Source organism: Cnephaeus nilssonii (assembly GCF_951640355.1).
Source record: "Cnephaeus nilssonii genome assembly, chromosome: 18".
In the NCBI taxonomy this organism is placed as follows: Eukaryota; Metazoa; Chordata; class Mammalia; order Chiroptera; family Vespertilionidae; genus Cnephaeus; species Cnephaeus nilssonii.
The window spans coordinates 53,452,338-53,471,735 of NC_137089.1; the positions used below are offsets into that span (position 1 = coordinate 53,452,338).

At 45.5% G+C, this 19,398-nt stretch overlaps 1 protein-coding gene and 1 pseudogene across 8 annotated transcripts in view; one reads left to right on the forward strand and one right to left on the reverse strand.

Moving 5' to 3' along the window:
* Nucleotides 1-1,426: 1,426 nt before the first annotated feature.
* Nucleotides 1,427-19,398, reverse strand: part of LRRCC1 (leucine rich repeat and coiled-coil centrosomal protein 1) — a 36,400-nt gene continuing 18,428 nt past the window's right edge. For 3 of the 7 annotated variants that reach the window (XM_079796748.1, XM_079796747.1, XM_079796745.1), the window contains exons 10-19: nucleotides 19,165-19,369; nucleotides 17,897-18,036; nucleotides 15,306-15,507; nucleotides 14,426-14,611; nucleotides 13,451-13,661; nucleotides 12,522-12,685; nucleotides 8,543-8,751; nucleotides 8,315-8,452; nucleotides 6,148-6,283; nucleotides 1,427-2,362 (exon numbers count right to left, since the gene is read on the reverse strand). In XM_079796748.1, coding sequence (XP_079652874.1) covers nucleotides 2,240-2,362; nucleotides 6,148-6,283; nucleotides 8,315-8,452; nucleotides 8,543-8,751; nucleotides 12,522-12,685; nucleotides 13,451-13,661; nucleotides 14,426-14,611; nucleotides 15,306-15,507; nucleotides 17,897-18,036; nucleotides 19,165-19,369 — 1,714 coding nt within the window. In that variant the 3' untranslated portion in view covers nucleotides 1,427-2,239. Of the gene's footprint in view, nucleotides 6,284-8,314; nucleotides 8,453-8,542; nucleotides 8,752-12,521; nucleotides 12,686-13,450; nucleotides 13,662-14,425; nucleotides 14,612-15,305; nucleotides 15,508-17,896; nucleotides 18,037-19,164; nucleotides 19,370-19,398 lie in introns of all 7 variants that reach the window. The other 4 variants (XM_079796750.1, XM_079796746.1, XM_079796749.1 and 1 more) reach the window with 4 other exon arrangements.
* LOC307114378 (PRELI domain-containing protein 1, mitochondrial-like) lies at nucleotides 8,758-12,512 on the forward strand (annotated as a pseudogene). Its single transcript has one exon. The product of its transcript is annotated as a PRELI domain-containing protein 1, mitochondrial-like (transcript).

Consider the following 19,398-nt stretch of genomic DNA (forward strand, 5'->3'; position numbering starts at 1 on the left):
TGATTTGTACTTGTCAGGCTATAAGATTAACACTTCTTTTGTTAAATTTAACCTAACAAGTTTGTTCTTTTGGATGTCGTTGCCAATGGAATCTTTTCCTTTTTAAACCACTTTGAGACTGTTGACATGTAAAACATTTATTCAACCTAATGAGTGGGGATAAGCATAGGCCATAAAATTATCACTGTCAAGGCCATAAACATAGTAATCAACTCCCAAGGTTCCCTCCCACCCCATTATTGCTAGTATGCCCTTGCTTCCATTCCTGATTGTAGTAACTTGAGTCTTGCTGGCTCTTCAGACTCCTGGTTAAGGCTGCCAGCCTGCCCTCCCAGGGGACTGATGGAGCTGGGCGGAGGGGACAGCTATATTCTTGGCCACAGCCATCCACTATGGAATCCCCATCAGGCTGAGTGGAAGGTACTGGGAGATGGCCATGGCTCAGGGCCTCAGGCTTTTGCTGTTGACAGGTTTAGTAAATGTTTTTCAATAAATGTTTTTCAATACTTGCTGTATGCTCTTAGGACAGTTTTCAGAGACTTTAAATGTTCGTATTATTTTGCTGGGAAACAGGTCCACAGAGTTCTTCATGCTCAATTTCAGAAGTGGAACCTGTTCTGTTAACATTTTAACTATGACTACAATATGAATTTTAATGTATCACTCTTTAGGTATTGACTAAACTTGATAAAATAAGCTACAATATATTGCATTTCCTCCAACTTCATGCTATTTTCATCACACATCATATCCATATATGCTATAAATCAAACAAGTGTTAAAACTGCCTTACATAATTTCCATTTAAAGAAAAATATACCTCACCCCATAAAAATTTACCTACATTTGTTTCCAATATTCCTTATTTCTTCCAGTGGATGAGTTACTGTCTGATATCATTTCCTTTCAGCCTTTCTTTTCAATTAGTTTGGCTGGCAATACATTTTCTGTCTTTATTTTAAAGGATAGTTTTGCTGGATATAGCATTCTTGATTGACAATTCCTGTCTTCCCAGACTTCAAATATGGCATTCACTGCCTTCTGGCCTCCACTGTTTCTCATGAGAAGTCAACTGTTAATCATACTGCTCCTCTGAGATAAACCATATTTTCTTGTTTTCAAGATTTTCCCAATAGTTTGACTATAAAGTGTGTATGTGTTTCTCTTCATGTTTACCCTAGGTTTTATGGAAGTTCTTGAATCTGTAAATTGATCTTTTTCATCAAACTTAGGGAGTTTTTAGCGATTATTCTCCCAAATATTTCTATGCTCTCCCCTCTCCAACTCCCATTACACCTTGGTATGTTCAATGCTGTCCCACAGATGTCAGTGTGAAGCTTGCCTAAAATGAAACATGGACCTCTCTTTTAGAAGCATTTATATTTTTTCTTATTCCATTTAACTTTTAAAAAGTCACTGGCTATTACTTAAAAGCATAGTATTATATTCTCTTTCAAAACCAGCGAGGAGGATAGTACTTAGGTTTTTGTTTTATATACACAGGAACATAAAATATGACAAAAGGTATACAGTAATAAAGGACTGGATGAAATGAAAACTGTTTCCGGTTGCAAAGTAAGAATTCTCGTCATACATACAGTGACTAAAAGGGGAAATGAAAAAATGAGGGTGGAGCAGTAGTGTGCCTCTGGAACAGACAATGTTTATAAACTTTACATGTAATCTTTAATGAGTCATGTGCATTATAAAAAAGGGGTCATTATGGAGGAGGAAATGGCGACATGCTTTCTTTCGAGTGCCACATCTCTGACCATACAGATCTCAGGTTCTTTTTGGCTCTTCGTATGAGCATTTTGAAAGAATGGAGCTACATAAACTAAAGGACAACCAAGAAATATAATTAATTCTTCATCAATACAATAAGGCAATGACAACTATTAAAATAATTTCCCTAATATAATCAAAGGCTAATCTTAAATTCCATTTACATATTTATAGGCAAAGTGTAATTACCAAAGAATGGATAGCACAGAAACAAAAAGTGTCTTAAGTCTAGTTATTTTGATAGTTTTTTCTAATACACATAATTATCAACAATTTATTATAAAAACCTACATATACAATTAAATACTTTTTCAAAAGTCTTTTAAAATATAATCAGGATGAAATATGTAGAAAGAGACATTTCAAAGTCATAGCAGTTACTACTGTTACAATATTTAATCATTTTTACAATTGGTCTGCTGGTCCATTTCAATTGAATTCATTCTCAGAACCATCACAAGACTTGATGAATTTCGTTTAGAGCAAAAGCAAGATGCTTAATTTTTGCTTCCAGTGCTTTCTTGTTCTTGCAGTTTTCTTGCAGAAGTCCACGCATTTCTTCTTCAACTTGATGAACCTAAATCAAATATAAATTTTACTTTCAAATTTCTTAAACACAATTATTTTAAAAATGCATTCTGAAAGAAAAAAGTCAAAAATTTATTCTTGTGCATTTTGCGATATTTATATAAAGCAGAGAGTAAAGGAAACTTGTTCAAATACTAATTGGGAAAACAATGTTTATGCTGTAGACACAGTACTTACATGTATAGAATCTATTTCTCACAGGTTTGGCGATGGACACATGGTGGTTTATTTACTCTATTTTAGAGCTCAGACAATTGGTTGAAGGCCATGCAGCTTCTCAGTAGCGCACGTGGACAGAAACAGTCTTCTGGCTCCCTCTCTGCACTGTCCTGTGCTGCTGTGAGTGCTGAGTCATGAATCCCTCTGGCTCCATCTCTGCACTGTCTTGTGCTGCCATGAGCGCTGAGTCATGCATTCTTCTGGCTTCATGTCTGCACTGTCCTGTACTGCCATGAGTGCTGAGTCATGCATTCACCTTAAACACTAGACCCTTACGGACTTTCAAACTTGACATAACTTCCCTTCCCAATGATAATCTACTATAGTTCCAACAGCGTTTCTACAGTTGCTGTTGGTGGTTATAAATTGCCATCTTTGCCCAGCTGGTATGGCTTAGCGGTTAAGCATCGACCCAGGAACAAAGAGGTCACCGATTTGATTCCCAGTTAGAGCACTTGCCTGGGGTTACAATCCCCAGTAGGGGCCGTGCAGGAGGTAGCGATCAATGATGCTTCTCTCTATCCTCCTTCCCCTTTCTCTAAAAATCAATGAAAACGTATTTTTTAAAATGTGTTTGAAAAAAATTGCCATGTTTTTGAGGGGTCATTTAATCAGCAGAGTTCTGTGAATTCCCTACGTCCCGAGTGGTTCAGGATTCGAGCTCTGGAAGAGGGGCCGCACGCAAATGAAAGAGACGAGACAAGAAACAATAATTTGGAAATATTGGGGGACCAGGCGGGAGCCCAGCTCAAGAGGAAGGACTCCACTTGGGCTCCGGCCTGGCCATCTTTTTATTCAGTTTGGGATACACTTATAGCCCCTTAGGAAGATAATTTTCAGTAACAGGCAGACTATCTTATCAGTAAGGATTTACGTGACTATCTGGTGGGAAAGTTGCTTCAGCTACCATTGTCTCCACTAAACAGTGGGTGTACAGCCCTGACCTCTGCCAGAGCTCAAAGGTCACCAGCCTTCCGGGTTCCTTGTCCACACCTCTCAGCTAGTGAAGACAATGGGCGGCTTCCCGCAGACTTCTCTGTAATCGATACTATTAATTTCTGCTTGAAACTCTCTCTTCTATGATACAGCTCTCCCAAAAGGACTATCACTACGCCCAGCCCTCTTCCTAATCTCTAGATTAATATAAATCTTCCTAATATAGATTTCCTACTCTTTCTCCCCCATAAAGTGAATATTTCTCCTAATTTAAGTTATCATTTATCTGTGATACCTCACATTTTTTTTTTATTGTCACATGTAAGTTCTGGTACCATTTATTTAACTCAACAAATCTACCTCTTTAATTTTATGTCGTATCGGTGGGAGGTCTAAAACAGAACTCGGCATTTTCCTTTCAGCCAAGTAAGGGCCTATCCTGATACTTGACTTGGTACCTGATGTACCTTTGCCAAACACTCAGCGGATCTTAAATAAAACATCTGAAACGTCTGTTGATTTGACATGAAATATAGAACTAAGTTCTGAACAAGTCGTACTTCCTTATTCATTGTGATGCTTTCCAAAGCTCTCATCCGTCTCTCTTCACAGACTCCCGAGAGTCATGTCCACTAATCACACAACCTTGACTAGAATGATACAGAGGATTCCTGTCACTTTCTCTGGTTGGGCTCTTTTTTTTTTTAAAATATATTTTGATTTTTTATAGAGAGGAAAGGAGAGGGATAGAGAGTTAGAAACATCAATGAGAGAGAAACATCAATCAGCTGCCTCTTGCACATTCCCTACTGGGGATGTGCCCGCAACCAAGGTACATGCCCTTGACTGGAATCGAACCTGGGACCCTTGAGTCTGCAGGCCGATGCTCTATCCACTGAGCCAAACCGGTTAGGGCTGGTTGGGCTCTTTCTAGCTGCTGATTTCTGAGTCTCCCATTGTACAGAAGAGAGTCTCCCCCTATCTGCGGGGACATGTCCCAAGACCCTGAAACCACAGATAGAACCAAACTTCCTATATGTTACTGTTTTCCTGCACACACATATCTATGATAAAGCTCAATTTATAGAATAGGCACAGCAAGAGATTAACAACAAAATAGAGTATCTAGAGCAACAGACTATAATAAAAGTCATGTAATGTGTCTCTCAGAACATCTCACTGCATGGCACTGACCCTCTGTTCCCGAGACGAGGCGAGCTGATACAATGCCGCACCTGTCCCTGGATCGGCGGCCCCCCTCACTTGCAGTGAATGGCCTGGTTTCAGGGGTCCCTGCTGAAGTCCTCACACAGGCTCAGTGCATTTTGAGCAGCATGCTGCCATCCATGGGAACACGTTTTCTGTCCGTGTGTTCCACCCACAAATTTAAAGCCTTTTCCATCTTATCTAAGCACTTACCACGCTCTGAGGCTGTAACTTTTGCAGTTTGAGGTACAACAGCAAAACTAGCAGGAATTTCTCTTTCCTTCTTCCCAATTTCACGATAGAAGATTCGTTCTTACTGTAGATTTTAGCAACCTCAGCATACGATTTTTTTTCTTTCCTTATTAAGTCCAGAATGTTCACCTTTCCACTTAAAGGAAGCGCTTTATGGCTTCTCTTTGGCATGTCCGAGTTGCCAGCATCACTACCTCTTGCGCTTTGGGGCCGTTATCAAGTAAAATAAATGTTACTTGAACACAAGCACTGCGATACCACGACAGTCGATCTGATCACCAAGGTGGCTACCGAATGACTAACGGGCGGGAGCAATACAGCAAGGAGGCACTGGACAACGGGACGATTCACATCTGAGACGATTCATGTCCGGGCAGGACAGGGAGGGAGGATTTCATCACGGGACTCAGAATGGTGTGCAATTTAAAACTTATGAATTATTTTTGGAATTTTCTATTTAATATTTCGGACAATTGAATGTATGTCACCAAAACCTCAGAAAACAAAACGGCGTGTGTGTGTGTGTGTGTGCTTGGGGGTGGGGAGGGGATGCTATTGTACCTGTTTCCTATTACCACTTCAAAATCAGGGAAAAATGGAATTTCACAACTGCCCCCTCAGTTAGCAGATATCAACAGAGGGGGGTCACATCAGAATCACCTGTTGAATTTGAAAAACATCAGGGTCTGACCCCAAACTGTGAATGAAAATTTCAGGGGAAAGCTCATGCATGTATATTATTAAAAGCTCCTTTGTCAATGATAGTAATATGACAAACGTGATAGTCCTGAGCCCTAATTAATGATAAAAGAGTACTTTTCGAGAACTTTCCCAAGGTAATGATGACTTGTGTTTAGTATACTCACTCCTCACCCTGCTCATGTGCAAGAAAGGGCTTCGCTATGAGACTGGTTAGGGAGATGGTGACTTTCACTCAGAGATCACAGAGCAGGTCCACACCAGGACCACTCATCACCTCGGTTTCACTGCAATTATATTCTACAACCTGACAACATTATGGCCTGGCTTCATGATACTTTTGGCAACAGTCTTCATATCTATTTGGTCATTAAATCATGCTGCCTTTTCTCTTTATCAGTCTCAATTTATTTAGCTGTAACAATTCAATAATGATAATCAAGTGCAATTTACTGATAATACCTTTAAATTTGCAGAATCAATATATTTTTGCTTTTCATTTTCCAGTTGTATTATTTCAGCGTGATGAGCTTCAACAATTGCCTCCACTTGTTTTTTAAAGGCATCATCCATGTAACAAAGCTTTTCCACAGCATCCCTGAAACAGAAGAAAAGACCCGCACCTCGGTGTGTATAAAAGTTAGGGTGCTTTTTCTTCAGCGATGGCAGCTCTCACATTCATATTTCAATGGATACATAGTAGCAAAGGGCTCTCCATCTCCGGAACTCCAGCTACAAGCAACTCGACCTCCAGCAGAACCAGCCAGCAGCACAGGACAGGGACCCTCACGCCCATTTGTGAGTCTCGCCTCTGAGCTCCTGCTCTGGTCTCCAGCCCTGCGTCTGTGGGAGGGGACTGGAAGCGCCTTCCCAGGGGCTGCACCTCCTCCAGAGATGTGCAGTGACACTTATCTGAAGCGTATACTACAGGCAGGTTTACATTTATTCGTAGATTAGAGGCCCAGTGCACGAAAATTGTGCACTAGGGTGCGGGGGTCCTTCAGCCCGGCCTGTGCCCTCTCACAGTCCAGGACCCCTCGAGGGATGTCCACCTGCTTGGGCCTAAGCCGGCAGTCAAACATCCCTCTTGCAGTCTGGGACCCCTTGCTCCTTACTGCCCGCTTGCAGCAAAGGCTGCTGCGCTTGCCAGCCATGAGCCCGGCTTCTGGCTGAGAAGCACTCCCCCTGTGGGAGCACACTGACCACCCGAGGGCAGCTCCTGTGTTGAGCATCTGCCCCCGGGTGGTCAGTGTGCGTCATAGTGACTGGTCGTTCCACCATAAGGTCAATTTGCATATTAGGGTTTTATTATATAGGAGGATGTGTCTGACTTCCCTGTGCTAATGCTTAACAGATAATACCCTAGGTTCGTGGTCGGCAAACTGTGGCTCGTGAGCCAAATGCGGCTCTTAGGCCCCTTGAGTGTGGCTCTTCCACAAAATACCACGGCCTGGGCAAGTCTATTTTGAAGAAGTGGCGTTAGAAGAAGTTTAAGTTTAAAAAATTTGGCTCTCAAAGAAATTTCAATAGCTGTACTGTTGATATTTGGCTCTGCTGACTAATGAGTTTGCCGACCACTGCCCTAGGTTAATAAACACATTAGTGTTCACAACAGTTTAGTACTAAAAGTTTCTTAGAGGCGGAATACCACTTCCTTTATATTAAACTAGAGGCCCAGTGCATGAAATTCGTGCACGGGTAGGGTCCCTAGTGGCTGCTGGCTGCCGGCCAGGGCCTCCCTTCCCCCGGCTGCCTGCTGCCACTGCCCCCTGGTGGTCAGTGCATGTCTAACTCCTGGTCGGTAGAACTCCTGCCCGTGGGGACAATTTGCATATTAGCCCTTTTATTATATAGGATATGAGTGACTTTGTTTAAAAAGTCCACAATGAACACTTTTCTGCTCTTGGTTCTGAGCCGAGGCCCCTGGATAGCTGTGAAAGCACAGTGCAACAGGGCTATCAGCAGATGCTGCTGTCAGTCAAATCTTTCTGCAGAGGTAACACCACCTTCAATCTTAGGGAGTGAAAACACCAGGAGACCTGAATGGAGCCACCATTATGGGAGTCTGTGCCTAATGTCTATACCTCTCTATCTTGACAGGAACTAAACTGCGCTACATAGTTTCAAGGCTGTCAGCTTTATAAACTGTTGTAACAGGCCTAGTTACAGTTCACAGGTAAAACCTGCATTTCCTCTAGAGCACTTACAAAACCCACACAAGTGGCCACGGGAACAGCTTCCTCCCCCTTTGAAATGAGCTCTGGCTTCTCTGGCCCAGAGCCCCAGACAACATACTCCTTGGAGGGCCATACGCAACAGCCAAACACACCGGCTGCTTTCAGGAAGACGGCATGAAACAACGAGCGCAGTAAAAAGACCAACATACGGACAGTAATTACCATGTGCCAGGTACTGCACTTCCGCACAAACACAGACAACAGACACGGCCTTAAAGCTCACAACTATGCAGGAGGGAACTCAGACCTTCCCTTATAGATGGAATAATGGAGTGGAAATCAGATATTTGGCAAATAACTTCATCCGATATGTTTTTAGCTTCCCCTCCTCTTTGCTCCCATCCGGCCCCTCCCCATTCCCAGAGGCCCGGTGCCTGCGGGCTCAGGCTCACTTTTGTAGTTCCACACTTTGGTCTCTTTCGGCTTTCAGCTTCCTTTCCTTGTTCTCAAATTTCTCCTTCACTTCCTTCACTTGCTTTTCCAGACTGCTGAGGAGCTCCCCTTTATCGTGCCACTTCTGATTAAGGGTGCTGACAGGAGGAGAGGGAGTGTCAGAGACAACTGGTCAGACAAGTTAGTAAGCCACAGTTTACTTCTCAGCAGGAAACACCGAAGAATACCTGTAAGCTTTTCTAATTTCTTCAAGTTCTAATTCCTTTACTTGCAACTGCTGTTTTAGTTTTGCTTTTCTTTCATTGTGTCTTTCTAGTTTCTCAATTATGTCATCCAGTTGCGAAGATTTTTCGTCAAGTTGTTCTTGAGTACATTTCTGTATTTCACAGATGTTTTCTTGTAATATTTTGATCTGTTCCTCTCTTTCCTGTAAACACTTCAAGAAAATAATAAGTACTTTATTAATCCTAGACTAGATGTCTTATTTCCTAATTAAATAGGTATGGTTTTAAATTATTTTAAAAACTACAAAAATGAATTCAAAGTTCAATGAGTGTTTTAGAAAATATATACAGACTATTGTTTAGGGGCTATTAAGAGGGAAAATTTCTGTCCTACTCACACTTTTTATTTCAGGTAGTTAGTGATTACTAACCACACAGAGAGTAGAAGTAGGGAAGGAGAAAGCAGCACAATGGGAATTCAATTACGTCATTTTGCATTTGAATGAGTATGTTTTCAGGAGATAAAGAAAGAAAAGTAGGTGCCTGACAGGGATACAGCAAAGACTGATGCTCACTGGATTAAACCATTTCCACTGCGCACACACTTTAAATAATGTCCGATTTCATCACTGAAATGTCACGGGCAAACAGACCTCACATCCCCCAGACTGAGGTGGACTTTTACTGTGTCTTCTGTGCTGTGAGTCAGGCACCAGGAGGGTCACCCGCCTGAGGCATGTGCAATGTGCCATTTCTGTCCCGCAGGGCCTGCTGCGCGCCAGCACTGGGCTGCGGGTGCGAGCGTGGAGGAGGGTCTTATTTTTGCCCCGATTCTCCCTGCCCCACTTGCCTCTCATTCCTCTTGGGAAGAAGATGAGGCAAACAAATGCTGGACAAGCCTAACTGAGGGGGATTCTCAGGGTCATACAGAAGGTGGTGCAGCCCCGCAGGGTGTGACAGAGCTAAGGACTCTAAGCAAAGGCAGTCAGGTAGTCTTGACTAACGCCCACATAAGCCATGAGCTGTTTATTTTCTCCCACGACTCCCTGAAGTACTTAGGCGTGGGCAGCCTTGACACATTATCAAGAACCCGCAGAAGGCATGAAAGATTCTTATGAAATAACCCTCTTAACATCCAGAATAGCACTGCAGCACCAGGGTCTCGTGATCCACTGTACTGAAAAGTACCAAAACAACACGAGGAAGCAGCATTTTAAAGAATTTCAAACGTCCACAGTCAGAAGCTAACTAGAGAATCTACTCAGGTGAAAACATCCAACTCCAAAATGTGCATGTGAAGTCATTGCCCCTGAAGCTATCAGTTAGGTTGTAATGTGAAGTCACTGCCCCTGAAGCTATCAGTTAGGTTGTAATGTGAAGTCATTGCCCCTGAAGCTATCAGTTAGGTTGGCTTGACTGCTGAAGCAGCTCTGCCCAGCTACCTCTGTATGTCCTCAGGCTGAGGAGGCACCAGTCTGACTGTGTGGCTAAGTCAAACACAATGACCGAGGACTATACCAAATACCACCTGCTTTGCCTTGTGAAATTTAAGTGCAAACAACTAGTCTTTCTGATTGTTATTTACCTTATTCAAAAGACAATAAGCTTGGCTAGATTTTTAAAACAAGAAAAACAGCTTACTGCTAAAACATCTCAGTACCTATCAGTGCAACTTGGCATGTATGAAAGCTTTATTTGAAATACTGGATATACTGAGACCACAGTTTCAATTGCGAGAACACCAATATCACTGTTCAAGAATACAATTCAAGTAGCCACACCCACATCTAGCTATGGAGTGAACAGGGTTCTTCATTTTCTGTACTTGATGAAATTAAGAAGTTTCTTAAAAATAACTAAGGAAAAGGGCCTGACAACTCCTCATGGCGGCGGCTGCTGTTGGGGTGCAGTGGGGCGGTGACTGAGCTGGTGCCTGGCGGGCCTGCGCTGAGCCCGGGCCTGGCCTCCACGTGCCCCCCGGGCTCTGCACCCCTGATGCTGCTCGGGTGCTGACCCCGCCGGGCCGGGACAATGGTGAAGTATTTCCGGGGCCACAGCGTGCTCCGGAGTTCCCAGGACCAACCTTCTGGCAGCGGTACCCGAATCCCTGCAGCAAACATGTCTTGACGGAAGACATAGTGCACCGGGAGGTGACCCCTGACCAGAAGCTCCTGTCCCGGAGACTCCTGACCAAGACCAACAGGATGCCCCGCGGGGCCGAGCCACTATCTCCGGCCAATGTTGCTCACGCAGTGTACATCCTGGAGGGTCCTATTGTGGACCCACAGAACCGGACCACGACCGCCTTCACCTGGAACATCAACCACGCCCGGCTGATGGTGGTGGAGGAACGATGTGTTTACTGTGTGAACTCTGGTAACAGCGGCTGGACCGAAATCCACCGGGAAGCTTGGCTTATTTGGCGTCTCCAGAGCGGTCCAGGAATTTGGTCTCGCCCGGTTCAAAAGCAATGTGACCAAGTCCATGAAGGGTCTTGAATACATCTTGGCCAAGCTGCAAGGTGAGGCCCCTCCCAAAACCCTTGCTGAGACAGCCAAGGAAGCCAAGGCGAGGGCAAAGGAGACGGCGCTGGCAGCTACAGAGAGGCCAAGGACCCTGCCAGCCAGGCAGCCACCCAGAAGCAGCAGCAGTTTGTGTAGCCAGCCCAGACCCTGGTGCGGCAGCATCCCACCCCACCTGCTGCACCCCTCTGCTCCCCTTTATTTTATTATTAAAAGTCAGCTTCCAGCCTGATCTCCTCTCTGGGTAGTAGGCTGGAGGTGGTATCTGTTTGGCATCTACCGTGCATCAGACATGCTGTCCACGTCTGGGCCAGGCCTGCTTCTCGCTGCGTTGGACAGCCGAGGAGAGGTTTGCCCAGGGTCACAGACTGCACGCAGGCAAAGTGGTCACAACACTACTGTAAGCTCCACGAGGGCAGGGACCTTCTGTTTTGTTCTCGGCTGTGTCCCAAATATCTGGAACAATATCTAGCTCATAATAGACACTCAATAAATATTTGTTGAATTCAAAAGAAAAAACTAAGGGAAAAAATGAAATATTAAGTGGTTATAAATTCTCTAAAGATTGAGTTCCTAACTTTATGGGTGATAATCCCATTTAGAAATTTCTTTAAAAACACCTTTTCACCCAGCTTGTGTGGCTCAGTGGTTGAGTGTCAACCCATGAACTAGGAGGTCAGGGTTCGATTCCTGGGCAGGGCACATGCCCAGGCTTTGGGCTCCATCCCCAGTAGGGGGTGTGCAGGAGGCAGCCGATCAATGATTCCCTCTCATCACTGATGTTTCTATCTCTTCCTCTCCCTTCCTCTCTCTGAATTCAATAAAAATATATTTAAAAAATAAAAACTCCCTTTTCAGTTAGTTACTTTTACACTTTAAGAAGAAAATTTTGGAATTTAAATTTGCTTTAGTGCTCAAGACAATCTTCAGAAAATTTCTCTGGAAAATGTCCACATATTGAAGCTTCTCTCAGGTGGGCCCAAGGAAGAAGGGGGTGGGTACCACGGGCACACGGCGGCTTTGGGACAAGCATGCATCCTGCAATCTAGTCATATACCTTTACCTGTAGGAGAGCAGGTGTGTCATAAGTTTGAGAAGTGAGAGCAATACTGAGAGATATTAAGCAATGCTTGAAAGGATATTTTAAACATATAAAACGTTCATTTTCTTGTGGTTCCTAACCCTTCATCAACACTGTTTCTAGTTATTTCAAAGGGCAATAAGAACATTCTTCATAAAACTTTGAAGTAAATGTAATTTCAAGTCAATACACGAATGCCACATATCACTTTTAAAAGCAAAGGAGGAAATAATGCAAAAGGAAACACATGATAACCTGTCTTAAATTCCACAACAGTTGGGACTCACACAGACAAAACGTGTATTGGACACTCTACTCTGGTCCACAGATTCTCAAACCTGCCACATGCTGTCTTCCCAAAATAAAACGCCAAACTTACAGCTTTTAATTTCCCGATGGTCTCGGTTTGGTCCTCTATGATTTTGCACTTAATCCGCAGCGTGTCACTGTCTTGCTCATTGGTCTTCCGCAGAGACTCGTTCTCTTTGCATAAACTTTCGATCTGCGCCTCCAGTTTCCCGCGATCCTGAGCCAGACAAGATCCTGGGAAGCAAACACCACCAGAGGCAAACTTTAGGAGACTGGAGGATTTGTCTTGTATGAACATCGAATTTCACAATGTATAACGTGAGTACAAAGGAGAGCTGGCCAAAGAAGTGAGAGCTGTACACAGTATGAAGAGGAAAGCCCTGTGCTGTTTGAAACCCTAAGCCACAATCGGAGAACAGGTGACAGGCGGTCCCATCTAACAGGTCAGGATAAGGCACACGAACAGCCAGACCACGCGCGATACGATACCCCCATGTAGAACGACAGGTGAGCCTCGCTCCGTTAGAGCCAGCACCCACGGGGCGAATGTGGTGCCCCACAGCCACCTCCGCTGGGCACATTTCAACTGGAACGGACTGAGGTCGGTTAACCTAAGCAGACGGTGGTTTTCATCCATGCACCACCAGCGTTTCTCCATGTGAACAAGGTAACTGTTAGCAACGTTTAGAAAAGAACTGAAAGCTGCATCTGTACGAAATCATGTAAAATTACTGTATGAGAAATAAATATTTTCAACCACTTAATTCAGTGGCAGCACGAGAAAGGCAGGCCTGGGGAGAAGAGTAACCCAGTTACACCAGCAGGAGGAAAGCCAACCAGGACTCAGAGCGGCGACTGGTACAGTAAGCCACTTCCTGTTTCCAGGAGGTGGTGGCGGGGGCCTGACCCTGGGTCGTGGGGCAGGGAAGCCCTTCCTATATGCAGATTTGCTCCTTTAGAAAAACGGGCTCGTTTCCCTGTGAAATGTGAGCACTTTACCCTGTTGTGCCAGCTCCTGGCCCCACACTTTTCTCTCGGTCCTGAGGCCGTAAATCAGCGACTCCTTGGCCGCGAGCTCGGCAATCAGCTGGACTTTCTCGTGCTTGAGCAGCTCGATCTCGATGCTCTTCTGCTTGTCATCTTCGATCAGGAGTTCAAGGGTGCTGATCTGATTCTGTATACTCCCCAGACATGGGAAAACGCAACGCAACTGTTATACGTCAATGCTCCTATTCCTACTTTTTTGCATTTTATAGTAAGAAACATGTTATTTAAGCAAACACCAAGTAAATGTTCCTCAATTTTACATCAGAAGAAGTTTTAGTTTTATTAACTAAAGGTAAATGTAGGTCAGAAAATGAAGTAAAATATAAGAGGCCACTCCTTCAAACACTCTGAATTTTATTCTAACACCCTAAGAGCAACCACACCTGTAATCCTCAAAGTTTCTCAGTATTTATATCAGTAACCTAGAGCAGTGGTCGCCAACCTTTCGGACCTCACGGACCACCAGTGGCGACCGCTGGCCCAGAGGTCACTTGCAGAAAGGAAGTTCTCTTGGCAAACATCCCTAATATTTAAAATGGCGACAACAGAAATTAATTTAAGATTATGTGTGGGTATGTCTAAAAAACCACTACTACAGAAGTTAGTACCAGCAACCCACATGCTGTTTCCCAAACCTCAACAATTTGAGCATCTCCGTCACAACTTCTTCTCTCACTGTGCAGCTGTGTTCTAGCTACTTAGCAGTTTCCTAGTTAACTCACTCATTATACTTAAACACTCTCTTAGGTATGCAGTTCACTCTGGGAAATCAGTTAACCTCCGTTCTATTACTTTTCATACATGCCAAGCACATACATAATTAGTATTATTAAAAGTTCAACATTGTGCACTTCCTAAAATCATTGCAGGCACTTGGGAACATGACATAACAAACAGAAAGGAAAATACAGTGTTACAACGACTTACCTGCAAGTTTGTTGCTGTTTCGTGTTTCAGTTTGGAGACTTCGGCAAGCTTTGTCTTTTGCTCCTTCACCATGCAGGCCAGATCTTTAATTAAAGAGGAAGACTCGTTTTCTTTCCGTTGAGCCCAAACAAGAGCATGCTTGCTCTTCGCTAACTCAGTTGCAACACTTTCAAAACCATCTTTAACCTATATTTCAAAATTGCATTATAAATAGCAGTTCTCCAAATATTTAGAAAATATGTGTTTCTGGCAACAACTTATTTCTTTCACATTTATTTATACATATATAGTTTTTATTGATTTCAAAAATGGAGAGGGAAAAAGAGATAGAAACATCAATGATGCGAATCATTGATCGGCTGCCTCCTGCACACCCCCTACTGGGGATCGAGCCTGGAACCTGGGCATGTGCTCTTGACCGGAATCTAACCCTGGACCCTTCAGTTCGCAGGTAGACACTCTATCCAATGAGCCAAACCGGCTAGGGCACTTCTTTCATGTTTAGAATCTCAGAGGCTTAGCAAAATAATGTAATCACAGCACTCAGTGCTGCTGTGTGCCACACGGAGCACGGCTGCACTCAACACGTGGCAGAGGCCGAGGCCGGGGTCCGGCTGCAATCTAGGCCCTACAGCCACAGGGAGAACCCAGGTGTCCCCACGCTCTGCTCCTGACCACCACCATCTGACTGGGCTTTGGCAACGGCATGGAGAGTAGTGGTTATCTCAGGACAGACGCTGCGACTCTAGGAATTCAAGTGATCTGCTTAAGGCCATATAGCCAACATGTCCACAGAGCTACAACTCTAAAGTGGGGTCCTCTTATCACCCCATATCTGGCTGGTTCTGTTTTCAATAGGAACCTAAATGCCAATTCTTACATCTTTAAATCTTCTGGCTTCGAGAGTTAAAGCAATACGAAATTCATTCTCTAAATCCAGGTACTGCTGACTTAATGTGTCGATTTTTTCTTGGTATCCTTTGATCTCTTGCTCATGCTTTACCTCTTCTTTTGCCACTTCCTTGGCTATGGCTTCTTGGAACTCAGCATCACTAAAAAACGCCCTTGTTTCAAGTTCTTTCCTGGAATGAAAAACAAACAAAAATCACAGGATGCTGTTCCCCAGGAAAGAAAAACTTTAAAGTTTATTAAATACTAGAGGCCCAATGCACGAAATTCATGCAAGGGGCTTGGCCCTCGCAGCCCCGGCAGGCTCTCGCAGCCCCCGTTTTGTCCGGAAGGTTGTTCGATGGTCGTTCTGCTGTTTGGTCTAATTAGCATACTAACTCTTTATTATATAGGACTAGAGGCCCAGTGCAGTGCACGAATTCATGCACGGTGGGGTCCAGCCGGCCTGGCCCCAATCGGGTTGGATTGGGGCCAGGCCTGATGGGAGCTAACGGTGAGAGATTGGCCGGCCAGCCTGCCCCAATCAGGGCCCAATCAGGGCCGGGCCAGTTAGGAGGAGGGGCTGCGGGCAATTGGTCAGTGGACCCTGCCCGATTGGGATGCAGGGCCAATTGGGGGTCAGCAGCCAGGGGAGGGGCCGTGGGAGGTTGGCCGGCCGGCCCTGGCCCTGACTGGAGTGGGGGGGCTGATCGTGGGCAGAGCTGGCTGGGGAGAGGGGCCATGGGTCGATCGGGGTGGTGGGGGCCCATTGTGGGTGAGGCCGGCCAGGGGGAGGGGCTGCAGGAGGTTGGCCAGCTGGCCCCACCCCCCGATTGGGCTGGTTTGCTGGCCGCAGTGGGCGTCATAGTGACTGGTCATTCAGGTCATTACGGCTTTCCTGTCTCTGGTTTTTTATATATATAGATTATATGTTCCCTAACTGTCATCTAAGATGAGCTCCCTACCTTCAAACACAGAAACTGTGACAGGACAGAGAAGGAATGAGTTTTCCATGACTGTGCTCAGTGGATGGGATCAGAGGCATGTCCCTGGTCTAAGTTCCCAAAACATTCAGGACCACTGGATGGTGCCAGGGCTCCAAGCTGCACCTGCAGCTCTCCCTCCCTGTGCCTTCTGCTCTGGCTGAGTCTCTGACTACAATGAACACAGCCTGACTGGTACTAGTGGTTGGTTAAGGGGAAAAAAACACAGTTAAACTGTGAAATTATTCACCAATCTTTTGATATAAGGCCAGTTTTTTCTTTAAATGTGAGCTCATTCCTTTGAGTTCACTACTATTTTTCTTGAAGAAACCAAGCCCATAATACAAAATCCACTATTTCCAGTCTGGGTTTCTTTAAACTAGAACAAGATGTTAAAAAAAGATATGTAAAGGAAACCAAGTACAGATTTTTAGATTTTTTGTTTTCCTCCAATCTCTTATAGCTGTCTGCCCACACAGAGGATGCCAATCCCCACCCCCTCACCCCCAAGCATCAGTATTTAATGTCTACATGACACCATGGAATTGGCTGGGGCAGCTGGAGACGCGCAGCGGGAGACAAGCAGCTGAAAGTGTTCCCATCGCTGGGGACTCAGAGCAGGGCGGTGCATGAGGCCCAGGGATCCACTGGCCTGCCACCCTCTTCTGTAAACCAACTTTTACTGGAACACGGCCACGCCCACTGGTTTAAGTCCTGATGGCAGGAAAGGCAGTTAGGTGTGGCCTGCAAAGCCTGGAACCCTTTCTTTCTTTCTTTTTTTATTGATATGTTTCAATTGATTTTTTAAAGAGAGAGGAAGAGAGCAGGATAGAGAGATGGAAACATAGATAAGAAACATCCACTGCCTCCTGCATGCCTCCCCCCTGCCCCCCACTCCACCCCCCTACGGATGGAGCCGACAATCTGGGCATGCGCCCTGACCAGGAATTGTTCCTGGGTCAACACTTAACCACTGAGCACACCAGCTGGGCTGGAATCTTTTCTATCTGGCCCTTGGAAGGAAAAGTTTGTTAGCACCTGCTCCACAGGAGTCAAGAACCAGTAAGTGAGCATGCTGTCACTTGGAGATCCAATAAAAGCTTTTTGCACATGCCACTGACCAACTTTAGGTTGGGTTTGTGGAAATACAGGCGCAGCTGCCAGGTAAGTACCCACACTTCAGTAAGTCACCTGTGTCTGTGAGCTGCCACTGCACTAGGAGGGGACCCTACCACATACACAAGCTGCCCTCCCATGGGCTCTGCAACTAGCCTCCCACTGCCCAGTCCTGGCTCCTGTTTGTGGAGGGCAGGAGGAAGGGGGAGGGGAACCAAGCAGCTGCTTTCCTTTGCTTGACTGTCCCCACTGCCTGCTGCGCTTTCATTCACTTGTGCTCTTTTTTTTTAAATACATTTTTATTGATTTCAGAAAGGGAGTGATAGGAACATTAATGATGAAAAAGAATCATTGATCGGCTGCCTCCTGTACACACTGGGGATCGAGCCCGCAACCCGAGCACGTGCCCTGACTGAGAACTGAACTGTGACCTCCTGGTTCATAGGTCGATGCTCAACCACTGAGCCACGCCAGCGGCGTTTACCTGTGCTCTTGCTCCTTCAGTGCAAGGAGCTCGTGAAGCTGCTGCACCTGCTCCTTTTCTTGCTGAAGGGAAGTTCGAAGCAAGTTAATTTCTCGGTCGGCAGCTGCCGCTTTGAGCTCCACCTCTTCGATAAGCCGCATCTGGGGAAAACACAGTTATAGTACTTAAGACAACAACCCCCTGCTTCCCTTGCCAGTTCCCCAGGGAAAAGTGCCTTCGAAACAGAACCTCGTGCCCAAACTGACTTTCAAAATGTCCTAGGTGATGATGCTGTGGTCACATCAGGGACAGCCCTGGCAGCAGCGACCCTCGCTTTGTCTGCTGCTCACCTGATCCAGATCAGAAAGAGTGAAAGTGAGAGACCTTCACAACAAAAGAGAAAAAGACACACAGAGACAGAGAACAGACTGGCACGGCTGTCAGAGGAGGGGGATTGCAGGCCTGGGTGAAATAGATGAAGAGATTAAGAGAAAAACATACAGATGATGTTTTACAGAACTGAACACTTGAACCTACAGAATTTTATTAATCAACTAGAGGCCTGGTGCACGAAATTCATGCACAGGAGGGGTGGGGTGGTGTCTCTCAGCCCAGCCTGTACCCTCTCCAATCTGGGACATCCCTCTCACAATCCAGAACTGCTGGCTCCCAACTGCTCGCCTGCCTGCCTTCCTGATTGTCCCTAACCGCTTCTGCCTGCCAGCCTGATCACCCCCTAACCACTCCGCTGCCAGCCTGATTGATGCCTAACTGCTCCCCTGCCAGCCTGTTTGCCCACAACTTCCCTCCTCTGCTGGCCTGGTCACCCCTAACTGCCCTCCCCTCAGGCTTGATCGCCCCCAACTGCCCTCCCTTGCAGGCCTAGTCCCTCCCAACTGTCCTCCCCTGCTGGCCATCTTGTGGTGGCCATCGTGTGTCCACATGGGCGCAGGATCTTTGACTACATGGGGGCAGCCATCTTCTGTGTTGGAGTGATGGTCAATTTGCATATTACTCTTTTATTAGAGAGGATGTCACCCCCAATAAATTCAATTATAAAAAAACCTTCAGATGCCCCAAAGAGCCTTACACCCTGGCTCTGGGAACACAAGCCTTGCAACCTGCAACACGTCCACCAAGTCTTCCGACAGCTGTGAGTGCAGGAGCCTTCATTCAGCAGCTCCACAGCTAACTCGCATGGCAGTAGATCTGCACACACTAGCACCTCCGAGTCCACCGGACAACAGAGCTGTTTCCGCCAGAGCTAGGGCCAGGCAGGACAGACATACCTGTGCCGCCTGCTGCTGCCCTTTCTGCCGCTCCATCTTCTCCAGCGCTCGCTCCAGGGCTCTCAGGTGCCGGATGTGATCCTCCTGCTGATCTCTCGCTTTAATTAATTCAATAGTTAGTTTCTTAATTTCATTTTGAAGTTTGTGAACCATAACTTCGAGTTGCACTTTGGAATTTCTCTCTTTAAAAATAATCTCCTTTAACCTAAAACAGAAATCAGATGCATATATTAC